Source organism: Poecilia reticulata, chromosome 1 (genome assembly GCF_904066995.2).
Source record: "Poecilia reticulata chromosome 1, P_reticulata-male-v2, whole genome shotgun sequence".
Lineage (NCBI taxonomy): Eukaryota > Metazoa > Chordata > Actinopteri > Cyprinodontiformes > Poeciliidae > Poecilia > Poecilia reticulata.
The window spans coordinates 13,797,329-13,822,705 of NC_088830.1; the positions used below are offsets into that span (position 1 = coordinate 13,797,329).

Below are 25,377 nucleotides of genomic sequence, written 5' to 3' on the forward strand. Positions count from 1 at the left end.
CTGATAAGGGGTTGGCGTAAAGTACGTATGTGCAAAGTTCCAGTGCATGAAAAACCTTTCTAAATGCGTTGTCAGAAACAAACCATGTGTCACAAGGAAGAACACACAGTGGGAAACCAGATATTTTCGATATTATGAGAGAAAATGCAGCTGAAACAAACAGGATCAGCATTTTTAGTTGCAGGACATCAGTCTGAAGCAGAAGGAATTGAATTTCTCATATATGGCAGCTCAACCGTACAATCATAAAGGTGCATCGAGATAAAGTTCACGCTATAATTGTATTTAATGAAGATGAACTTGCTTTCCTGTCATTGGGTCTTCCTCCAATTGTTTGGTTTGTCTTACAAAAAAAAAAAAACACAAAACCACCAAATATAAAGTTTAAGATATACAATTGTAGTCTGTGTTGACCCTAATTACACAGACGGCTTTAGTCTTTTTATAGCTTACAGGTGTACAGTCGGACAGGAGGCGCTGAGCGCCATTGTTCTGCCCTGAACTGTATTTAAGGTGTAATGTGGTTCATTTTTACCGCCTCGGCAGAAAGAAAAACAATAGTTTTTCTCCAAATATGAACGCTTTCCTGGCCACGCTCCCAAAATCCATTATAGGCATTACAGCATCTGAAGAAAGTTCAGACAGGTCAAATATTCAGATCTGCAGTGCCTTGCAAAAGTGTTTCGACTTAAAAAAAAAAAAGAAAATTTTTGGAATGTTGCAACCACAAACTTCAATGTATTTTGTTGTGATTTAATGTGGAAGACCAAAAGAAAGATATGCATAATTTTAAAGTGGAGGAAAATTATTCATGGTTTTAATTTATTTTGATAAATATTTTATATGAAAAGTACAGTCTGCATTTGTATTTAGAGCTGATTACAGATCTAAATTCTCAGTAAATATTGCTGATAATCTTTTTGGCCACAGACTAACATTTCTGGGAAAATAGATCAATCTCCATCAGATTACAGTCAGAATCTTCCAAGTCGGGTTGGACGATGTGGCTGAAAAATACATCGTGGTATAAACGTTTCAAATCATATCGATATCAATGATTATTGTTTATCTTTTTTTTTACCTATTTGAAATAAAGACCAGGAGAAAAAAGGACTTAATACTTTTATTAAAACAAAACCTAAAAAGATTACAACACAACTAAACAAAAACAGAAAGATGAAAAAGTAAGTAAATCGCCATCGCAAAGGTTTCAATCAGACTTCAAATATTCACGTTCCTTTATTTTGTTCAATCATTCTGTGTTTTAATGTCCCATTAATCTGCGTCATATTATTTAGTACTCTGTTTACTTTTAGGTGATTTCTAAAGGGAATAAACTGAACTATATTTTATTTACTAGAGTAAACGGGGTCAGATACAAATGCACAGGTTTACAAAGACATTGTCTTTGCACTAACCTGGACTGGTCGAACCAACACACATCAGTAAAATAAATCACACCTCATTGACGGAACAAGAAGTGAAAAAAGCTGAAGGGGAGCGCACGCTTTTGGACGGGACTGGAGCTGTGGAAAAAAAAAGTATTTACGCTCAACAGATGTTGTTCATCTTCTACGTCTGTACATCCTGAAAGCGACCGACACGGCCTCTGTGACCTGCATCAGGGTGGCATGAGGGCTGGCTGGGACACACAACAATATTTATAGGAAATAAGGGCTAGCATGCAATCAGAGAAAGGTTCTAGTTGCAGTTGTTTCTCAAAACGTGGATCTTACTCATTTCCAGCAGTTGTAAAATTACACTTAACCTGTATGTGTAGGCAAAATGAGGGAGGAGTGGTGCAGCCTCACATGGGTGGCATGACAAGTTAAAATGTTGTTTATGCTTTGGCAGGAGTGGATGCAAAAGCTACAGAACGGCAACAGGCCGTGCTGAACGGCTGCAAAGAGTCCAGAGAGAGCAGCAGAGCTTTGCTCACAAAGCTTTCTCTCTCTCTCTCTCTCTTTCTCTCTCTCTCTCTCTCTCTCTCTCTGCAGACTCACACAGGTCCTGCTCAGTTTCCCTCTCTTAAGGTCAGACGGTTTTACTGACCTGTGGTCTTTTCAGACGACTGAGTAAACACCGGCACGTGTTTGGACAAAAATACACTGAGACGGCTCTTGTATTTAGGGATGCGCCCCAAAAAAGATCTTCTATTTCATGGATATAATTAGTCGCAGCAGGAGGCTAAAGGACAGACAGCCGCGATATCCTGTAAAAAAAAAAAAGTCTCTCACCAATCGTTCCCTTCTCTTGCCAAATTTGTCTTTATTAAAAGACAGAGTTTTCTTCACGGTGCTTAAGATAGCATCTTGCTCCCTACATGCAGGAGATGAAACAGACCAACTCTGTTTGTTGCCCTTTTTTTTGTTTAAAGTATATGGTTAACTTACTACAGATGAGAAATAGACACATCATCAGCTAAAATCAGTAACTCAATGACGCAAAGCCTGTGTTCCTCGCTATTGCACAACACACTTCCCGTTTAATTAGAAGACGGGGTTTTGTTTCAGACCTTAGCGATCGCGCTAGCTCCACCCTTTGTTGTTGTTGTACAAACAAACAGAGACGATCTCTGCAGCAGCAGGGGAGTCGGAGCAGGAGGCTAAAAGCAGAAAGGAGCTTGGTGCTACGTTAACGTAGCATCCCAGTGCTACGTTATGCAAAGGAGCCGTAGGCAGCCATGTTGTCTCAGCGCCTTAGAAAAGGAAGTTTCCAGCTCAACCGGAAGTGAAAGTGCAAAATAATGTTTGAGGATCCAGTAAGATCTGACGTCCTCTTAAGTTACGCAAACTGTAATAAATCAAGTCGCGTGTAATCTAACATATGATTCAAAATCTGATAGGCTAACAAGCTGCCACTAGCTCTAGCCAATTCCTCCTTTTTAAGGTATCAGGGGAAGCCTGACAAGGCATTTTATTCAGAATATTTTAAACTGTAAAAAGAGAATGTCTGAAGATTTATGTGGTTTGTTGAATTTTTAAATCCCTGGTGGTGTAGTTGAGAAATTAAACCGCCTCTACATAGTCAGATTTAGCACTAAGCCAAATGAGAATGACTGCTGTTATTTACTTGTTCATGTGGACATAAACAGATATCAGTGTTGATACAAATTCTGATGTTGATCCTATTTATTAATTAATAATGCATATTTCTTGCAAGTGCATCAAACATAGTGAACAGGCTAAAGATATGCGTCACTGGTCCAGTCGCAGTCCTCCAGGGCCGGTGAGCTGCCACTTTTAGATGTCTTTGTTCCAACACAGCTGACCCAAATGGTCCAACTACAACAAGTCAAAGTTCTGCTGAGGTTTGCCAAAGAACCAGCTGACAGGGCTAGTACCTGCAGAAAATATACGAAAAAAAATTAATGCTGTTCATATCGCCATGCCAACCTTCAACGCTGTCTTTTACCATAGTTGAAGCTGACAAAATTGACTTGGAAAGTTTCCTGAACTAGTTTATAATAAGACAGAGTTGCGGCTTGTCTATAAGTTAGCAACACAACACTCATTTCAAAACTCTTCCCGCACTCCGTGATTTCTGGAGGAACAACATGACGACTCACTCAGCTAACCGCTCTGTGGGGAGGGGCAGATTATAGCCGTTCCCAGGAAAATGCATGATTCCGTCAATGGTGCACACACGGTGGTGTCCAAGAACTAAATCGGTTTTATTTTGGGAAAAAAAAAAGAAAAAAAAACATTGAGGTGAAGAATGTTTTTCGTATTGTTTATGATTCCACTGAAAAATGTGTGCGAGGCAGAGTGCATACCAGGCATGTGTGAATCACGTTTCAGTCTGCAGAAAGGGAATTCCCAGAGACCTATGTTATTGTTTTTAAGAAAACCACCATCATACATATGCAAAATAAATCAAAAATATTTTCCCCTTCCAATGCTAGCAGCCACTACAAAAAGTACCTGATCAGAGTACAGCTTAGACTACCTAAACCCAATATTGCATAATGTGCAACTTGTTGCAACAACTCCATTCCCAGACTCTCTCTGCGGATAATTCAGATCTTGTTTCCTTTCTGTGTCTTCCTGCAGATCCTGGCCTTATGCATCATCCAGTTGGAAAGAATAAGAGGCTGTCGCTCCTCCGTTTTCCTCTTCTTGTTCTGGGTCTTGTCTGTTGTTTGTTCTCTGGTGCCTCTGAGAGCAAAGATCCAGCTGGCCATAGACGAGGTAGGTAGAAAGACCCCGCCGTTTGCTCTTTCTAACTAAGGATGGGCGATTGATTCGGTCTCTTTGCTTCCCTATGTAATATTTTTACAAGTCAGAATCTAGTTCTAATACCAAACTTAGCACATGTAAAATTTATAATAGCAGTAAAATGGAGTCAATTCAAACAAACTTCAGTTAAATATGTACAATTTATAACAACATGACTTTTAATCCTAAGCTGGGGCAATATGAAGACACCAAAATATATGATTTCAATATACAAGCCAGTAGAGATAAAAAGAGCATCCTTAATTGGAAATGATCTACTTTGGATTTGTTTGTGTGTCCAGTTTGAACTCTGTGAACTAGCGGTGTCAAAACAAAGAGCTAGAATATCTAATCAGGTCTATTCTTACCAAAAGTCTAGACACAAGACTCCAGCAGCACAGTGTGCGATATACCCTGTGTCAGCAAAGAGTTTCTATTTCTTGCCTAAGTTTTAACCAAGGTAAGCTAAAGTTAACACAAAGTGTTGGAGGATGACACTGCCAATTCTGGTCAAGGCTGTGAGTGTTTAAGTGCTCCCTTTCTTCCTGTGTCTCCTGTCAGACATTGCAATCATTGTTGTATGGAGAGGTTAGCGCGCGCGTGCACGCACACACACACACACACACACACACACACGCACACACATAGCCGTGATGCAGTAGCATTTGCATTTCTATAAAAACGCACGCATCTATATTTCTGTTTTATCGTCCTCAGCGTGACATTCCCACACTGTTGGGGGGGGGGAAGTAATGATGGCCCTGGGATAAACGCTGGTGAGACATGGCAGCCCAGGGTCAGACCAGAGAAACGTCAGTGCTGTGTTTATGGGGCTGCACCGCTGTAAACACAGCCAGATGAAAATGTATGCATCCACACATAATACAAAGCCATTTGCAGCTTAGATGCAGACATTTTAATTTTGCACAACCACAGACGTGAACATAGTGGACGTATACCGACACCTCCTATACTCTTAGCCTCCAAGTTCTAGGTTTGACAGGCCTCTTTTACAGCTATAGTAACAACAACAGCTGCTTAAGGTCTGAATTTAAAACACTAAAATGAACATTTCAGTCTTTAAAGACTGTGATTAAATATAATACTGCAGATGCCTAGAAGATTATGCACATTTTAATGTCAGCAGTCTAAAAGAACCTTGGAAAAAGTATTTACTCGCTTCAGTCTTTTTACAAATTACAGATACTAATAAAAGTTTATAATTAGGGATTTAAGTGATATATCAACAAAAGTTGCATGTAATTTGTAAGGTGGAAGGAAGCATATGCGTGGCTTTCAATTTTTCTGTGGAATGCATACATTATTTCAAAGTAAAAAAAAAACATCAACACCACAGTTGTATAATAATATTTGATTGAATATTATATTATCGATCAAATTGAAACTGTTTTTATCTGTATTCTGCCAAATACCATCAACATAAAAACAGTGATGTAATTTGGGTTCAATGTTATTTATTCTTAAAAAGTGAATGCAGGCACTACTATTAATATTTTAACATTTTGTTAATGCCAGAACGTATTTTACCAATACGCTTTGGCACGGCCAGCCCCTTAAGGACATTTATGTCCTAAAATGAAATGGGTTTGACACCCCTGACATAATGGACCAGATAGCTAATACCAACATTGCTACAAAGTAAAAGTGGGGTTCTGTGGGTGGATGGTAAGCAGTCAGTATCTTACCAGCAGAGGACAGCCTCGGTGAGTAGAATCAGAACAAAATCACTAAGCTCAGTGTTGATCTATGTTTTCTATTATAATCTTGGTTTAACAATTTTTTTTTTTTTACTATAAGCCTATCAGACTTTAATTAAAACTTAAATGAAATTAAAAATTATAGTTTAAGCAAACTTGGGTGAATTTTGAAATTAAAGACAGGGTATTTTCACTACAATTGCACTACAGTATGATAGTTCAAGGCATGATTTAGCTTTTCTTCTTTGACTTTGAACCGTTATCACGTATCTCAAACTGCATCAGTTTAATATAAAATCAAGCTATAAATTTTCACCTAAAAGCAGTTTTTAACTTCTTTACATATAGATATTTATTGCTATTTCCAAATGGATTCTGATGCAAAGAAGAAAACTTTGAAGCACAGCTAGGCAGCTTTCTGACCTGTCAACATCTAAGCTTACATAATACCATATTTTTAACATTTACCACTAAAGCCCCTAATTCTTGTTATGACATTGATGCCTCTAGTTTACAGGGTTCATGTTTGTGGACCTTGGCCATTCTTAGCCACCTGACCTACATTTTTCCCACTCGCTGTCTGACCGAATCTGCTGTTTGTCACTGTGTGGCCAGATCCATTTGGCCCCTTTTATATCTGCTTTCTGGGCATGGCACCATGCTTCTCAGCGAAAAAAAGAGTTTTACTGTTTGCAAGGGCTGCCACTTTGACACACACACACACACACACAAATGCTGGTACTGCTGCTCAACAGGCCGGCTGTGGCAACAGCGTTTACCCAGCGGTAAACAATGCATGCTGCCAGAAGCCACAAATTCTGTATGTCAAGAATAACATACACATCCTGCTTTTTACAAAAGCCTCTGAGCGGTTAATATTAAAGCTGCTCCCATGATTGGGAGTGAGGGTGCTGGTTTGCAAAACCACAATTTCCCTATTTACAGATACGGGCCCTTTGCGTGACTGAGAGGCAGCTCCAGCTTTTGCTTCATTTATATAAAGTACACCAATAAAACTGTTGGGTTTTCACCCCGATGTTGCTTACAAGTCCAAATTAATCTTTATTGAGTCTGTGATCTTGGTATATAAACCTTCCACTGCTGTACGATGTGGAAGGCGAGCCAAAGCCATATGAGGAATTTGGTTGGGTTTTTTTTTTTCAAAATGGGACAAAAAATGGGACGTGTGATGAATTACCCCATATTCTATAGGATGTTCTCAATTTTCTTAAAGCTGAAAGTTGGAAAAAAAACAGTCATCTAAGCACCATCTGACTGTATTAAAAATACATTTTGTTTACGTTTGCAGTCATTAGCATAGGAAGTAAAGCAACGACGGTGGCTGAACAATATATTGCAGCTCAAGTTCACTTTAACTTTACTCAAGCAGTAATGAGCCACTACTATAAAACTCATGGGCTTTCTTCTGATATAATTATTCCCTTCAGTCCTGTTTCAGTCATTTAGCCAGATAATTACATCAATGAAGCTTTTCAGTATTTTATTATGTGTTTGTTTGTGTTGGCAAAAGTGTTGCATAAAAATAGGTGACAACAAGCCACCAAGAACAACAGTTTTTTTGGGGGGGAAAAGCCAAGAATTGTCATTTTTTTGGTTTGTTTTTCAGAAATACGTTAATCCAGTTTAGATTTGATAAGTCTAAGTATTTTTCGCTTTGGAAAGAAGATGATTAATTGCAGCCCAGATTCCTCACAAAGCTGTAAAGTACATAAATTGCTTGTGAAGTTGCAGTGTTGTCACACGTCAACCTTCATTCAGTGCAGTAGTTTTCAAATCAGCTTTGGAAAAGTCTACTTCAGATTTTGAACAAGAAGCTGGCCAGCTGCTGTTTTCTCACGGTGGTGACGACCCAGCCTTACTATAGCTCAAAGAAACGGGTGGCTCTGCTCTACAGGCTCTTCTGATGCCTGGTGTCTAACCAATCCACAAATTCTCCGCTGACCTCTGACATCAACAAGGCACTTTGGCCCACACAACTGCTGATCACTGGATATTTTCTCTTCTTTCAGTCTGTTTGAAAACCCAAAAGGTGGTTTGCAGTCCTGAAAATCCCAGTGAATCAGCAGTTTCTGGAACACCCAACCCAGCCCATCTGGCACCAATAACCATACCACATTCAAAGTCACTTAAATCTCCCTTTTCCCTCATTCCGGTCCTCTGTTTGGACTTAACCAAGTCAACTTCACCATGTTCAGATGCTTAATTGGATTCAGTTGCTGCCATGCGGCCGATTCCTTAGTTGTGCCAGCAAGTAACTAAAGTGGCCAGTGAGTACATGTGGACACCTTGGTGTCTTAGATTTTATTAAATAAAGTCAAATATACATTTGCCACAATTTTCATTTCTGCAAGACTCCTTCCTTGAGTGGCACCAGATTAACTCAGCTAAATTTAAGAGTGACTAAACGCGTCATTCCCACAACTTAAAAACATCTTCACCTCCTTTAATCTGCGTTTTATTTTTCAGGGCATTGCTTCTGATATTGTACGGTACCTCGCCTTCTTCTCCTACTTCTCCATCCAACTGGCCCAGCTCTTCCTGTGCTGTTTTGCGGATCAGCCTCCACAAGGAAAACCCGTCTTGGAAAAGGTAGGCCGAAATGAGTGTATCCCACTTCCGGTTATTACATCTATGATGACACAATACCCAGGAAGCAAAAACACCAAAGTGGCTATTTTGTGGGTTTTCTTTTTTTTTTTCTTTTTTTTTAACTTTTGTTGTCAAGACAGTTTTGCCTTTTGCAGGAAGTGATGTGGTCCGCCTCCCCCATCATTCCTCTTGCACTTAACAACTTCCTACAAGAGGAGTGTGAATGAGTGTATGTGTGTGTTTGACACAGAGCTCCTGCATACCTTTATAACAACTCATAGGCTTTGTGAAATAACATCGCGACCAGCTGTGTGGAGTTTGTGGCCACACAACAGGAAAGCCATTACTTTAACACAGATCTCGCTGTGCCATCAAGCCATGATAGGCTAAAGTTTTCAACTCTTGGCAGCTGACAGATGACCGAAAATGAGCTCCTTATGAATCAAAGTGGCATGTGATGTTATATTTCCCTGGTGACAGAGTGTCAGAAGAGCTAGAAAAGTCCCTAACCCACTCCTGGCTGGCGGTGAGGAGCTGTGGGGTGCAAGAGCCAATGTCTGGCGTGGTGAGGTGGACACACCCAGTGGTGTGTCCTCCTCATGTTTTTTCTCCTCCACCTCCTCTCTTTCCTGTGCTCTGGTTAGAGTTACTCACATGAAGACAGGAAGTCCGGAGATAAAAAAGTAAAAGTGTCATAACGAGGAGCGAAAAGACCCAGGACGGGAAAGGGGGCGGGAGGGAGGAGGAGATGCCATGAAGTCTGTCAGGAAAAACACAACGTTTCTTCACGAAGTGTGTGTGTGTGTGTGTGTGTGTGTGTGTGTGTGCGCGTGCGTGTGTGTGTGTGTGTGTGTGTGTGCGTGCGTGTGCGCACGTGTGCTTGTGTGCGTGCTGCGTGTGTTGGAAAGTTTGCGATGACATATTTCCGCTCCGTCTGCATTAGACCTCAAAACGTCATTTTTCCCCCTATTTATTCTGCTCTCTGGGAGTTCACGGCCTCCGCTCCACAGAGCAGACCACCTGAGTTTACCGGCTTGTTTACAGACATTGGCGTTCCCAAACACACCCCTCACATGCAACAGCATTCAACCGTCAGCCAGCTCTACCTCAGTGAGGCTGCGTGTGTTTCCCAAAAAATAAAAAACCTCTTGGTGGTGAGCGCTTTCTGCAAAACCAACTATCAAGTCTGGTCTTTAATCTGTTGCAGAACCCTTGTCCCGTGGAAGATGCCTCTTTCCTGTCAAAGATCCTCTTCTGGTGGTTCACTGGGTAAGATGGTTCTTTGAAAACCTCTCATTTTTTTTCCACGCATAATGACTCACTTACGAGCAGCAGTTTTTACTTGTTTACAATAATGTGTGTTTTGATGATGGACCTCGGTGTGTGAAGCGTCTGCCTTGCCACCTCCCTTCAGGCTTGTCGTCAAAGGGTATCGCACCCCGCTGGAGGCAAAAGATCTGTGGACCCTGAGGAAGGAAGACACGTCGAAAAACATCATCTCCGAGCTGCAGCAGGACTGGACAGATGAATGCGCCAAGATCCAAAAGTGAGAACTAGAAATTGACCGATAGTGATGATCGTAATGTGAGAGCAATTTCAATTCTCACCGACATAAGCTCCGCGTCTCGGATGACGAGAAATCTTTTGAAGTATAAGATTTACGTCCCTTTGCGACATTAAACATTATTATTCACGTTTTACGTTTTGTACTGTTTTTAATTACACATTTCTCTGTATCTCGTTAGGAGTTTTAATGGGAACAGCCCACACGAGAAAATAATCAATGATTAGAAAGATTTTATTAGAAGCAAAAAGTCTGGAAAGTGTCACAAGATGTTTTTGTCCACATTAACAGACGTATTTAGGTGAAGAAGCCAGGAGGCCCAAAGTCATTCTGGAGACGCACAAAAAGCGCAATTATCAAAGGAAAAACATTAAAAAAAACAATTTACTGGTTGCACATTGTAACCAGTAAGTGGTTTGGAAAAAAAATCCTGCTGTCAGGATTTTTTTTTTTTTAGTTGCTCAAGTCTAGTGTAGTGAGTAGTCAGTATCCTACCTGCACCGGAAAGTATGTAAAAAGCATGAATGTTTCCCAAAACTCTACACGAAATAGATGTTATGCTCGTCCTCACACTTGACATATAAAATCATAATAAAATGTATTAGAGTTTATTATTGCAATGTCAAAAAAGTGAAAGAAAATCTAGGTCTGTGAGTTGCGTTGTGTCTTTGAGAAACATCTGCTGTGAAAAACGAATCCTCTGTCAGATCCGACAGACTGAAACATGTCTGACCTGCTCTAAATCTGAACTGGTTCTACTTTGTCAGAGTTTATGAATGTGCTTAAACTTAAGCTACATTTAAACTTTAGCTACATTTAAAGTTTATGAATTTGGTTTGTTGCTTCTTTACAAAAAATAAACAAACAAACAAAACTTGCCAAGCATCAGAGGAACACATGCTATAAGTCTTGTGGGAGTTTGGTTTTTTTTGGCGGTAAGGCTCAAACTATTGTCATAGGTCCACATCCAAAGATTCAGTTCAGGTTTATAATCTTGTTTTATATCTCCGCTGCCACGCTTCCAGCTGAGTTAATGAGCAGACATGTGGCTGCGCCTAAGTGTAAATCAGGATCTCTCAAGGACAAACATTTGGATCTAAAAAAAAAAAAAAGAGAGAGAGAGAGAAAGTCACTTGAGGACAAAAGTACTACAGTGTCGTTACAAGAACCCTGAATCGTTTTTAAAGCTCGTTAACGTAATCCACGTCTTTGAAAAGCCGTCGTTAAGCGTAATTATTATTTGCAAACCATACTTTCCACAGCTGTTGATGAATTACTTGGTTAATCAGTGATGGCAGGAAAAACTAACGTTTTATTGCTGTCTGTTTCAAGCAGCCAACACCAACTTTGTGCATCTCTGACACTAATTTCTTGCCTGTAACTATTTTGTTTTTGGACTCTTTTTTTCCCTTTTTTCTCTCCCTCATGCAGGCAGCAGAAAGCCTTGGCGTCAGGCGCAGCTCTGGGCAGCCGGCTGCCAGACCAGGCTCAGCTCCTCAGGAAGCTGCAGAAGGAACAGAGCTCTGGCTTTTTCCTGCTGAGGACGTTGGCACGCAAGTTCGGCCCGTACTTCTTGACAGGCACCTTGTGCATCATATTTCACGATGCCTTCATGTTCGCCATCCCTCAGGTCTTGAGGTAAAAAAATGTCAAGAAATGACATTTTTTATTTGATATTACTCGGGGACCGATCTGTGGTGCGCCACATGCCTCAAAGCAGCTGCTGTTAATTTTAACGACAAGCTACAAAAACTGCTGGGAATAGTTTATCTGAAGCTTTTAGTTTTCTTCAGTACAGAACTATGAAATCCATGTCTTGAAAGTTGCTGTATTAATAAAGTTTTAATTACTGCTTTTTTTTACTAACGATGAGCAACAAATTCAACTGCAAGAATTAGCTTTGTGCATGCAACTCTGTAAATTATGTGGACAGAGTTACTGCCTTTAACTTTGTGAATATAATTTTGAGCTCTATGTGCTGAAAGCTGCAACAAAATATGTCCAAACTTTATTTCAAGCTTAAAAGAAAAAAGAAATCAACATATGTCCTCTTCACTGAGATTTCAGTTTAGATGAGATCCTTGGATGAAAGCTGATCATTCCGGTTCTGATATTTCAAACAAAAAGTCAGCAGATTAAAGTGCAGCCAAAGACGGTGTCTTCTTGAAAATGCAAGAAAAGTTCTACTGTACTCAACATCAGGCGCTAGGATCTTTTCTACACATTCGATCTTTTGTTTCCCATCACATCCACTTGACCCAAATTTCTTGCAAGTAAAGATCAATCTTAATTTTACAGCACACAGCTTTAGTTAAACCCAGAGTAGTAGTAGGACAATCAAACCGTTTACATTTGTGATTGTACATAGAAATCTATGGTCTTTATGGAGTTATGATGACTCCAACATGCAGGTCTGCACTTTACTTTGTGCAGCCATGTTTTGAACAGTTGGATTAGAGCTGTGTCTGTAGATATGTTAGCTAAAGTTAGCTAAAAATAACAATAAAACATGTGAGGATGATGTATTTTAAATCAGCTCTTGGGAGAGCAAATAAGGGTAACGCTGGTCACTTTGTAGAAAAAACAATGTAATAAAATATAGTCATTATTTTTTAATGCTAGTGTTTTTCCCCCACTGAAAAAAAAAAGTTGGTGCAGTAAAATATTATTTTATTTCAAGACTTTTTGTGCATAATTACCAAGGGGGTTTCCATGATTTACAACTTCATCGATAAAACAAAACCAGGAGCTGGCAGCGGTGAAAACAGGTCACGACTGACCCACCACCAGCTGCCTCGCCGCCCCACCAATCAGACTGGAATGTTGTTGTTCATGCTGCGCGCCGAATCAGTGGAAGTGATAATTACGGTCGTGGAGTTGTGAGTGAGAGGAACAGGCGAGACCACAGCCCTGAGTGCTCCAGTAAAGGAAGGACAAGGCTAGATGAATGGAGAAAGGGCTCTAAATGGCAGAAATGCTGTCGGACCACAATAAGTGAGCCGCAGGCCAAGTGTGAGTGCAGCCCGGCCGCAGCCCGAGCGCCATTGTGCAATGCGAGCCGCTTCTAGCCGGCCAGTCAGCCAGAAGCCACAGCGGTGCTCAGTATCAAACCGAAAAGAAAAAGATGTTGACACAATACAAGCCTGTTTCTGTCTGCTTAGCTTTGTGTTTTCAGGAAAAAAAAAAAAAAAAGAAGAGATATGTCTGTCACACCTCGCTTCTTAATGCTTTCAACTAAACAGTCAATTCGTGTTTTGCTTCTCCTTGTGCTCAGTCTCCTTCTGGGCTTCATGAGGGACGAAGACGCTCCTCTGTGGAAGGGCTACTTCTACGCCACCTTGATGTTCCTCCTCTCCTGCCTGCAGTCCCTTTTCAACCATCAGTACATGTACACCTGCTTCACGGTCGGCATGAGGGTGAAGACGGCAGTTATGGGCTTGGTTTACAGGAAGGTGAGTAACTCTGCATCATTTAGCCACTGCTTCTCGGCATAAACAGGAGATTTGTCTCGTTTCAGGCCGAGAACGGCAAGAGGTGTATGATTAAATGCTTTTACAAGGATGACTGATGTTGTGTAGTCTTTACAAAAGCATATAAAATGATACCGTTAACCTAAAGTGCTTGGCTAGAATGTCTCTTGCTGTCTATCCAGTCTCTGGTGATAAACAGCTCTGCCAGGAGGACCTGCACCGTGGGTGAGATAGTGAACCTGGTCTCGGCAGACACTCAGAAGCTCATGGACTTTGTGGTCTACTTCAACGCTGTCTGGCTGGCTCCTATCGAGATCGCTCTTTGTCTCTTCTTCCTCTGGCAGGTGTGTGTGGAAATGCGATGTTTTCTCAGTGGCTTCCATTCATACAATTTAGCTCAACAATGTCTTGACAGCTTTTCTCTTTTTTTCTTTTCTCCACCAGCATCTAGGCCCGTCTGCTTTGGCAGGAATCGCGACTGTCATTCTCATTTTCCCGCTCAATGGATTCATTGCAAAGAAAAGGAGCAAGCTCCAGGTAAAGCCAGGAATCCTTCCACAGTAGGTCAGACATCTGGCACATCGCATCACGAGGGAGGCGTGTGTGTGTGGGGGGGGTGCCACAGCTGGTTTAGATAGTGGCTGAAGCGCTGCGTGGGTGTTTGGCCTGAGTGCTACATTCTCTCTTGTCCTTTTGATGTCTGGCTCATATAATGTGCTTGAAAAACAATGACAGGAAAGGGTGGGCAGTAGCAAGACATAATTTTTCATTTTCCTGGAAAAACAACAGACGACTTCTGTAAATTTAGATGCCGGTTTAATCGAAAATTTGTCTTGAGCGCAGAGACCGCATTCCTGCCTCTTTGTTGTTCTCTCGTAATAAAAGAAAAATAACTAAAATGTTACAAGTAACAAATTCCTACTGAATTAGACAATTTCTGCTGCGTTCAGAGGAGACTACCGCCGCTGTTACGAGGGCAGACAAGCTTATGTGCGCAAAGGAATGCGCTCGTTTCGCTTTGGTGTGGTGTTTGTCAATTCGCTGCTTTGGCTTTACGACGGGTAATAAAAGAGTTTTATCATCTGGTCAACAGGAGATCCAAATGAAGTTCATGGACGGCCGCATCAGACTGATGAACGAGATCCTGAACGGAATAAAGATCCTGAAGTTTTACGCCTGGGAGAAGGCGTTCCTGGAGCAGGTTCTGGGCTACAGGGAGAAAGAGCTCAAGGCCCTGAAAAAATCCCAGATTCTTTATTCCATCTCCATCGCCTCGTTCAACTCGTCCTCTTTCTTGGTGAGAAAATTAAAAGGAAAGACCTGCTAATTCAGGCGTTAACGCGATGACGCCCGCAGGCTCGGTCAGCTCCACATCGATTGCACAAAGATTGCAACAGAACCGAGTCTGAGATTAAGCAGATTGTTCACAAACTCCTGGACAAATTGAAAATTACATCTTTTGTATGCTTTAACTCATATATTCTTAAGGGTAAACTATTGCTGAATGAGATTCAGTGCTGTGTAAAAGTCACGAGTCGTCATTCATCTTACTTGCTTCTTACTAGCGAGAGCTTCTTGTAATGAATGTGATCAACAGTTCTTTGTAAATGTCTTTTTAACATTTGCCTTTAACTTTTTTTTATTATTATTATTTTAGTGTTGCACCTAACATTCCAATAAAACAACAAAATTTTTGTCAAGAAACTTGAAGCATGAAAAAAACTCCTGGATGGAAATGATAGCTTGGTGAAGAACTAATCGAATCAGATTTACTTTGCACTTAATATGCCACAAAACCCCATATTTTCACTGCGCTAGTGAACAGTACACAAGCATCACAGTTATAAAATTCTGAAATAGTATTTTGACGCCAACAAAGGGATCCCCAGCGTAGTATTAGTTATAACCGTGGCATGCAGAAGACGATTCACTGAAGAACAATTTGCTTGGTTTGCAAAACACAACTGTATATTCAGTCTTTATGCTGATGACACAGTTCTTTATTTTTGCAAACTACTTGTTCCACTACTTATTTTAAACATCTTTAAGACAAAAAGGACATTATTTAATACGTCTGGAAATCTTGATAATGAAGGTGTACTGTACTGCGACCGGAAAATGTTCCACTTCTTAAAGATATCACATTTAAATACTATTAATCTGTCATTAGTCCATCTTCCAGATCATATTAAATGAACACTGTACAACATGTAGTCATAGTTATGGACAAGGTCTGGTTAAAATAAACGAATGAAGAAGTCAAAGTCCAAAGAGTCTCAGAAAACAAAAGAGAAATGCCACTGGAAACTATGAGGAAAAGTTGGATTCCAACAAGAAAAAGCACAAAGAAATTAGAGATAAACAAAATTATCCCTGGGCATCTCGGCTAAAACAACTTTGTTGACAGCTGAGCAATTTCAACAAATATAAGTAAAACGTATTAAATTACTTTTGAACCCCTGTTCTCAAAAATCACGAGGTAATTACTCTATAGCCCAAGATGAAAACACTCTGGCTCTCTGTGCGTTATGCTTAAATGAACCTCTTTTGGCTTTTGGTTGCGCTCGTCCTCCCAGGCGTCTGAGAGCAGGAAAGCCTGGGAAAGCAGCGCAGTCAACAGGGTAGTAAATTCAGAAAGAAGTGAAAGTTGACAAAAGCGCTGTCTGCGGTTTTAATCTCACCGTGGGACACAGTATGTTGACAATAAGATGAAATTACATCGAGCCTCGGCTTATCCTCAAAGACGTCTGAAAGGCCATAATTCACGCAGTTTTAAACATTTCAAAGATGTGTAGATAACAGTCTCTCCTGTTCTCTTTTCTAAGATCGCCTTTTCCATGTTTGGAGTCTACGTGATGCTGGACGACAGGAATGTCCTGGACGCACAGAAGGTCTTTGTCTCCATGGCGCTCATCAACATCTTGAAGACTCCGCTTAGCCAGCTCCCGTTTGCAATTAGCACAACTATGCAGGTGGGTGTAGCTTTTCTTCGGTACTCACGATTGCTCCGAGTCATCTGGGCATTTCTCTCATATTTCTGACATTTTGATATTTCAGGCTCTAGTTTCACTGAGGCGCCTGGGAAAGTACCTGTGCTCAGAGGAACTGAGGGTGGACAATGTCTCAAAGGCTCCACTGAGTCCTGGTAAGAACTGCTACTACTAAACCCAACCAACCAATAAATCGTCCGATGAGGCCTAATGCAATGAATTCCCACAAAGTGCTCCCATTCTGCCTGCAACGCCATAATCAATAAATAAAAAAAAAACAACCCACACGGATCTTGTTGTTTATAACTGTGGAGCACCACAGCCTTGTATGGATCATATGCACTGTCACTTCCTGGGTCCCCGGCTGACTGGAAGATGGGGTAATTATAGGATATTCCCCGTTTAGTGGTTAAACTTAAATCACAGCGTAAATTCAGACACATGATTCATCGAGGAATAAAAAGAACGACTACTGTAGTTCACTGTCTAAGATCTGTCAACACTTCCTGAGACGGCTTGTGAAAAGACAACGGCTCCCTGTAATTTGCCTGATTAAGAAAATTCACTTGTAATTACGCCCAGGCAAGCACTCTGATGAGAAACTTCAAGGGGGGAAACTGCTTTTTTTGGAACATTTGTTGCGTAGTTTAAAAGAACACGTCCCTTTTATTGCAGGGTTTTTTTGTTTTTTTTTTTGGTATTTTTAGTTGATTCTTCTTTCCTTGTTTAGATGGTGAAGATGTGATGATAGAGAGTGGCACTTTCAGCTGGACTCCAGAAGGTCCTCCTTGCCTCAAACGGTATGAATCAAAGGATGAAAATAAAATCCTTGTGGTAAAATCATTGGAGTCTCACAGAGAAATTCCCCTTTTTTTATTGGCAGAATAAATGTTCGTGTGCCACGAGGCTCCCTTGTTGCTGTGGTTGGACATGTGGGCAGTGGAAAGTCCTCTTTGTTGTCTGCCATGCTCGGCGAAACAGAGAAAAGAAGCGGCCAAGTCACTGTCAAGGTACACGGCTAATGTTCCATGGCAGGGAAATCTATTCATAGCCATCTGGTTTTCACAAATATTGACAGTTTCTGCATTTGTTCATGCAGGGCAGCGTAGCATACGTGCCTCAGCAGGCCTGGATCCAGAACGCCACTGTCCAAGACAACATATTATTTGGCCGCGACAAGCTGAAAACATGGTACCAGCGTGTGCTGGAGGCCTGTGCCCTGCTGCCCGACCTGGACATCTTACCCGCTGGAGACGCTACGGAAATTGGAGAAAAGGTACACGATACCTACGAAATATTTTTTCATAGGCAAAATAACTTAATCTTTGACACTAGTATAGTCTCAAATATTTGTAAAACATCTGATCTCTTCTGTAACTCTCTCAACTTTTCTTATTTCTCACCTAAGCTAGATTAATGCTTTTATTTATTTTTGTCAACCAGGAAGTTTTGTGGTCTCTCCATTTACCCAATGGGACTTTTTCCAACATCCGTTCTTATGTCAAACTCAAGAGTTTTAAAAGTACAATGGGTACAGGGTGTTGAGCTTGAAGCACTCGCCATCACTTCTGGGGCTCATAATTATAACTTACACTTACTTCACCAGAAAAAGTCACATGCTGACAGCAGCTGGAAAGTCCTTTGCAAGACAGATTACTTAGGCAAGAAATATTGTGGCGCCTTCATATTCCAACATGTTATTATACATGCTGTTGAATTTAAAAAAAATCTTCATTGATGTTTTTTTTAAAAATTATTATTATTTCTACTGCAGGGACTTAACCTGTCGGGGGGGCAAAAGCAGAGGGTGAGTCTGGCCAGAGCCGTCTACAGAAAGGCCGACGTATACCTGCTGGACGATCCACTTTCTGCTGTTGACGCTCATGTGGGTCAACACATTTTTGACAGAGTCATCGGGCCAAAAGGAGTCCTTAGAGACAAGGTAACTCCAGACAATAAAAAAAAAAAAGTCTACAAACAGCCAAGCACAGTTTTACACCTAAACCAACAATTTCATGCCATTGTTGCCACAAACTGGAAACCACCACTTTGCTGAGTCTTTTGTTTTTTAGGTTGAGAATAGCGCTGGATTGTGCTCACATATTTTTTTTTTCTCTTGCTGTTGTGGTGTACTTAACAGACCCGCATACTTGTGACCCATGGTATGAGCTTCCTGCCGCAGGCTGACCTCATCCTCGTTCTGGCGGACGGCAAAATCACAGAAAGCGGCTCTTACCAGGAGCTGCTCGGCCGCCACGGCGCTTTTGCAGACTTCATTCACACTTTTGCGATCACAGAACGGAAAGAGAGCGTCATACAGAGAGGTGCGGGTGCATTTTGTTGATAGATTAATTATTCATTGGGGTTTTTTTTTCTCCAATAATCAAGATAATCATAAGCATTCTTTAAACACAAGTCCTTTTTTCGCAGCTGGCTCCAGGAGATCCAACGCTCGACTCAGCATGGTTGACTTCATGCCTTTTTCTAGAGACTTGTCACAAGAGCAGCTAATCGGGTATGCAAAAAGAAAACAGGAGTGAACTGAAATCCTAGGAATTTTTTTTTTACTGAAACTGACCTCTGACCTGTCTGTGTCATTCAGGGGAGACACCACTAATACCAACTTGCAAAATATGGAGCCTGTGTCTGAAACTGACCAGGATCAGATACCAGAGGACTTGGGGAGGCTGACTGAGGTGGACAAAGCTCGCACTGGACGAGTAAGTCTAAAAACACCCCGGTTGGTCAACGTCTTGGCATAAGATGAGTGTGACTGGGCCTGACTCATTTGTCTTTTCTTATCTTTTTGTGTTGCAGGTGAGGTTGGAGTTGTACAAGAAGTACTTCAAGACCATCGGGTTGGCCATCATTATTCTCATCGTCTTCCTTTACGCCTTCCAGCAGGGCGCCTCTCTGGCCTACAACTACTGGCTTAGCATGTGGGCCGATGATCCAGTTGTTAACGGCACACAGATTGATACAGATCTCAAACTGTCTGTATTTGGGGCTCTGGGATTTGTGCAAGGTCAGTAAGTTGGTTTGGTGATCCAACACTAATTCTACGTCAACTGGCTGTTGACAACTTAACAATATTAATCATATTCTTCTCTCTCAGGAATCGCTATCTTTGGTACCACTGTTGCCATCTCCATCTGCGGCATCATTGCCTCCAGGCAGCTGCACATGGACCTGCTGGTCAACGTTCTCCGCTCTCCGATGTCGTTTTTCGAGAGCACGCCCAGCGGCAACCTCCTGAACCGCTTTGCCAAAGAGATCGATGCCATTGACTGCATGGTCCCCGAAGGCTTGAAAATGATGCTGAGCTACGTCTTTAAACTCCTGGAAGTCTGCATCATTGTGCTGATGGCGACGCCCTTTGCAGCCGTGATCATCCTGCCGCTTGCTTTCCTTTACGCCTTCGTCCAGGTACGTGCGGCAATGATTCCCACATATAACGTCTTTAGAAGCAAAATCTGAATTTCTTTGCTGTATGTTATTGGAATGCTCTGGGGTCCAAAATAAACTCTGCTGACATAAATTTAACTCGTGTTCATTTTGAATTATGGGAAAGCCCTTCGTGCTCCTTTTTTTTTTTTTTTTTTTTTGTCGAGCCTGTGAAAGCTGGTGTTTTACTTTTCCACTGTGGGTCCACAGAGCTTCTATGTCGCCACATCCTGTCAGCTGCGCCGGCTGGAGGCCGTGAGCCGCTCGCCCATCTACACCCACTTCAACGAGACTGTGCAGGGCGCCAGCGTGATCCGAGCCTTCGGAGAGCAGCCCAGGTTCATTCTGCAGGCTAATGACAGGGTCGACTTCAATCAGACCTCCTACTTTCCTCGCTTTGTCGCCACTCGGTGAGCAGATTTGTGTCTTTGGTCGAAGGCTTGTCAGAGTTTGATTCCTGCCCAGAGGAATTATGGTTTTAAGCATAGTTAATAAAATGTTAATGGAAATACCAAAAGTGTTTAGTTTCATGTTGCCTCCCATAGCTTTGGCGGGTCGCAACACTTTTCTGACCAGTGCTAAATCATTATTACATTCTTAGGTGGTTGGCGGTCAATCTGGAGTTTGTGGGTAACGTCGTGGTCCTTGCTGCTGCCATTCTTTCTGTGATGGGGAGAAGCACTCTGAGTCCAGGGATCGTCGGTTTGGCCGTGTCACATTCTCTCCAGGTAGGACATTATATCCTCGAACACAGAGAAGAGGGCTCGAAAGGGTTTTTCCTCGTTATCCTTAAAAGTGGTGTTGATTCGGTTTTTCTTCAGGCTTTTGGAAGATCTTGCATGGGTAACGACAGGCAGTAGAAAGAAAATGAGCGAAACGGCAACAAAATCCTGAAGAAAACTTTCAAAGATATCCAAAAACCTGAAGAAATATGAAGCCAGACCACCCACCAAAGACTGCAAAACGTGTTGGCTCTTTGTAGGCAGCAGAGGTTACTTTATACTTTTGCACAGCGGCGAACATTCTATCCAAAATTCATAAAGAACATTAGAACCTGGCAGCCCCTTTTTAATGTGCAACTATGTGCCAGTTAGCTTCGAAAACATGAAAAAGTCGCCAGTTTGCTTAGTCAGTAACTGGATACCGCAAGTGAAGTGAACCGCACCTCACTGTGTGTTGCAGGTGACGGGAATCCTCAGCTGGATCGTTCGGTCCTGGACGGACGTGGAAAACAACATTGTTTCTGTGGAGCGAGTCAACGAGTATGCTGATACTCCCAAAGAGGTCAGCGCTCCGGTTACAAGCAAACGCTCAGCAGAACACCGCCGGGACCCGTCTTGATCCCGACTCACCCTTTGCTACTGTCTCTCACAGGCCAGCTGGAGTACAGAGGGCAGCTCTTTGCCTGTGGCTTGGCCCCAGAGCGGCACCATCGAGTTGCAGGACTACGGGCTGCAGTACAGGAAAGGCCTGGAGCTCGCTCTGAAAGACATTACGCTGCACATTAACCCAAAAGAGAAGGTGATTTATCGTCTGTTGTTTGCAATCGCCAGCGCTTTTTTAAAATGTTGGATTGCAAAAACGCGCCTGTATTTACTTTCAGAAATGTTTGTTTATTAGGTTGGAATTGTGGGCAGAACAGGAGCTGGGAAGTCCTCCCTCGCACTGGGAATCTTTAGGATCCTCGAGGCCGCAAAGGGAAAGATCTTCATTGATGGAGTGAATATTGCCGACATTGGACTCCATGACCTCAGATCTCGCATCACAATTATTCCTCAGGTGAAGTAGCACAGATGGAAACCAAGTTATGCGTTTTGTCGTGTAAACTGCCGTAGTCACACATCTTTCTTTAGGGATAGATAAACTGTTTACAATAATCTTTTCTTCTGTTCCTCTTCACAGGATCCCGTGCTTTTCTCAGGCTCCCTCAGGATGAACCTGGACCCCTTCGACACCTACACAGATGAAGAAATCTGGAGCTCTCTGGAGCTTGCTCACCTCAAGACATTTGTGTCTAATCTGCCTGATAAACTCAACTACGAATGCTCAGAAGGAGGCGAAAACCTCAGGTAAGCATCCTTATATCCGCATGATATTTTGCAACGGAGCTGCAGCACCAGACGTTGTTTTTGTTTTTTTTACACGAGTCCCATAGGAGCTACAATGAAGACAACTTGAGTATAATTGTGTGTCTCCACGTTTTCTGTGTAGCTTGGGTCAGCGCCAGCTCGTCTGCCTGGCCAGGGCCTTGCTGCGGAAAACCAAGATCCTGGTTTTGGACGAAGCAACGGCTGCTGTGGATCTGGAAACGGACACTCTCATTCAGTCGACAATCCGCACACAGTTTGAGCACTGCACTGTGCTGACCATCGCTCACCGCCTTAACACTATCATGGACTACACAAGGTACGCCGCCTCAGTGTTCAGAGTCTGTGAAAACCAATTTACATTAAGATGTGAATCGTTTCTCTCGAGTGCTGGTAAAACGACATCCGCAGAAAGATTAAACACACTGGATGCTTTCGATAGGAAACTTTAGCTATTAGATACACCTGTAAATATTTAAGCTACGGCTTCTACTTTAAAGGATTTGCAACAGTTATCAAAGTAATTTGAGAATGCAACGAGCATTTTATAAACAAATTATGGGGAAAAAAATATAGTTTTAGAGCGCAGGAAGTTGTTTTATTTTTATTTTAGCCGATTTTCTTTAATCTATGTCTATGTTTGATGTTCTGTCAAGTCTTAGTGAATTTTGTAAGTGTCTCTGTTATGCACAAACAAAGCCTTATTGCTGTCTACTGAAAGATTAATTAGAAATATTTCACATATAGTAATACATACTTGAATGAAATTCATTTAGAGAGCAGATCAGGAGACGTGATCTTGAGTCTGAAAACGTTTAACACCAGAGGGCGCTGTAGGGTAGTGAATCGTGTACTACAACATAGATGGGATGAATTTTCACTGCAGTCCTTATGTTAGAGTAATAACCTGAGGATATATGCGCCATATAAAAATAAATGTCAAAGTGAGACTAGCTTATGAGGGGAAAAATTAAAAGCTGACCTTTAAACTAAAACTTACCCATCTGTCCTACTGAGCTCAGTGTTGAGGTTATACTTATTAAATTCCCCAAGCTTGAAATTAATCAGAGAAATCAAAGGTCATTTAATGTACAAAGATCAGTGACGGGTGCACGGCCTTTAAATAAAGAAAATAAGAATCTAAAGACTAAAAGTGATATGAAACTTGCTGGTTTTGGCAATATCAAAACTCTAAGCCCAGAGTTTTCTCAGTGTGGTCGGTATGTTCTACTGGGCATCAACCCAAGCAACTGGGTTTGTTTAGAGCCTATGTTTCTTGGAATACCGTGGCATGAGAAACAAAGTACGCCAGGAGATCTGCGTTCAGGAACGGGCTCGCTAAGGCTTGGCTTCCTAACAAAAATACTGGCAGTCCTAGTTTATTTGTTTTTTTGGTGTTTATTGACTGAATGAACCATATATAAGAAAGCAAAAAATAGACTTTCTAAAAAAAAATTTACACATACAAAGATTTCTAGTGGTAGATGTTGAATTCAAGATTGTATGCATTGCCTGCTCAGAAGTTGACTTAACTGTGCAACATTATTTATTGGGTGTATAACTGTAGACATTCATAATCTAAATCTGCGTCTCTGTTTTTGCAGGGTGATTGTCATGGACAGAGGCCACATTTCTGAGATGGACTCTCCAGCCAACCTCATCTCACAGCGGGGACAGTTTTACCGAATGTGCCTGGAGGCCGGACTGGTTTAGGTCTCCTCGCACCAATGAACTGATTGCCTTGATGTACAGATGTGGGACCTTTTTTTTTTTTTTTTTTTTTTTTTTTTTGTGCGACCCTTAAGCAAACATTAAATCCTGCCCTTCCAAGCTTTGCAACATCTCCAAACTATTCCAGCAAGGGCATTGTCGATGAATCTCATGAGCAGCTGCTGACATAGTTCCTTTAATATTTGTTTTGTTTTTTCCATTTTAAAAACCCAAAGACACCTTGCTCAAATTCAGGAAAAGACTTTTGTTAACCTCAGAGGACAGACAATCAAACCAAAGCTCTGGAGGATTGTCGAGTCCTTAAAGCTACAAATGTACATAGGGAAGTGAAGGTTTAGAAGCCAAACGCTTGAAGAGTACCACAAATTTTTATGATTTTCATTCTCTTTAAGGATGGGAGATGTATTATTTGCATAGTTTTTGTGTTGTAAAGCACAAGACATTTATTGATGTTGTCTCAGGCGTAGACATTGATGTTTACTCATACTTTTTAGCCTTCTATACCAAAAAAAGAGGCACTTTTGTACTTGCAAACTGACAGAAGTCTATATTTTTGTCTTCTCTTAGAGATTGGGATGGGAAACATTCTGACATATTAACCTTTGCGAGGTTTATGCTTGCAAAGCCGAGGGTTACGGGGTTTTCGTAGGCTTCAGAAGTCAAAACTTGAGGCCGTTTTCGTTTTATATGTCAGGGAGACGGAGGAAAAAAAGACGGCGAAGTAAGCCAAGACATTAGCAGTGGTCCAACTATGTTGTGGCTGGTAGTTTATTTCTGTCAACGTAAACACATAAAAAAGGCAACAGACCTTGTTGGTCAGACTTAACCTGAAACCGGTAGTGAAAACCACCATGAATGAAGAGAATGCTTCTTTAAAACAATGGCGACACATCTCTACGGGATCGTCACTGCCTACGCCACACAAACTCAGGCCATAACATACGCAGAGAGCGACAAAAAAAACAGTATTTTTCTCAAGGTGCTGACATGACGGACTGTAAATAGTCCACACAAGTGTTGATTCAAGGAAAGAACCCTATGAACTTTGAAAAGAGAAGAAGCATTCACTGTTTTTGTCTTACTGGTTTAGACAATGTGTTGTAAGAGAAGCCCAACTGTTTATTTATGTTGTTCGTCGAAATGTGTTGGTTGTCCTTAAAATTCTGAGGAATATATTATATTTATACTTTTTATAAGAAGCTTGTTTATTTTCACTGACCTTTAATGTACTGTCGTGTTCTATATAATGCTGGATAATAAAGTTTATTTGAATATGTTGTTATGTCTGACTCAAAGTTTTTGTTAGGGTTTTTTTTTTTTTTTTTTTATCTGTTTGACCAACTTACAGAGCTTTGCAAAACTACACTGCTCAAAAAAATAAAGGGAACACTTAAACAACACAATATAACTCTAAGTAAATCAAACTTCTGTGAAATCAAACTGTCCACTTTGGAAGCAACACTGATTGACAATAAATTTCACCTGCTGTTGTGCAAATGGAATAGACAGCAGATGGAAATTATTGGCAATTATATTTAATTCATTC

The 25,377-nt window shown here is 41.3% G+C and overlaps 1 protein-coding gene across 1 annotated transcript in view; it reads left to right on the plus strand.

Moving 5' to 3' along the window:
- abcc6a (ATP-binding cassette, sub-family C (CFTR/MRP), member 6a) overlaps nt 1-25,108 on the plus strand; it is a 31,826-nt gene extending 6,718 nt beyond the window's left edge. Inside the window, exons 4-31 of the mRNA XM_008409156.3 lie at nt 4,053-4,190; nt 8,423-8,545; nt 9,753-9,814; nt 9,960-10,091; nt 11,541-11,747; nt 13,384-13,561; nt 13,762-13,923; nt 14,024-14,116; nt 14,673-14,876; nt 16,405-16,551; nt 16,637-16,724; nt 17,300-17,369; nt 17,453-17,579; nt 17,669-17,845; nt 18,344-18,511; nt 18,710-18,893; nt 19,000-19,084; nt 19,172-19,289; nt 19,387-19,594; nt 19,685-19,995; nt 20,224-20,423; nt 20,615-20,741; nt 21,196-21,297; nt 21,388-21,534; nt 21,634-21,792; nt 21,916-22,082; nt 22,225-22,419; nt 23,705-25,108. Of these exons, the coding sequence (XP_008407378.1) occupies nt 4,053-4,190; nt 8,423-8,545; nt 9,753-9,814; nt 9,960-10,091; nt 11,541-11,747; nt 13,384-13,561; nt 13,762-13,923; nt 14,024-14,116; nt 14,673-14,876; nt 16,405-16,551; nt 16,637-16,724; nt 17,300-17,369; nt 17,453-17,579; nt 17,669-17,845; nt 18,344-18,511; nt 18,710-18,893; nt 19,000-19,084; nt 19,172-19,289; nt 19,387-19,594; nt 19,685-19,995; nt 20,224-20,423; nt 20,615-20,741; nt 21,196-21,297; nt 21,388-21,534; nt 21,634-21,792; nt 21,916-22,082; nt 22,225-22,419; nt 23,705-23,813 (4,188 nt within the window). The 3' untranslated portion in view covers nt 23,814-25,108. The remainder of the gene's footprint in view (nt 1-4,052; nt 4,191-8,422; nt 8,546-9,752; nt 9,815-9,959; nt 10,092-11,540; nt 11,748-13,383; nt 13,562-13,761; nt 13,924-14,023; nt 14,117-14,672; nt 14,877-16,404; nt 16,552-16,636; nt 16,725-17,299; nt 17,370-17,452; nt 17,580-17,668; nt 17,846-18,343; nt 18,512-18,709; nt 18,894-18,999; nt 19,085-19,171; nt 19,290-19,386; nt 19,595-19,684; nt 19,996-20,223; nt 20,424-20,614; nt 20,742-21,195; nt 21,298-21,387; nt 21,535-21,633; nt 21,793-21,915; nt 22,083-22,224; nt 22,420-23,704) is intronic.
- The last annotated feature ends 269 nt before the right edge of the window (nt 25,109-25,377 follow it).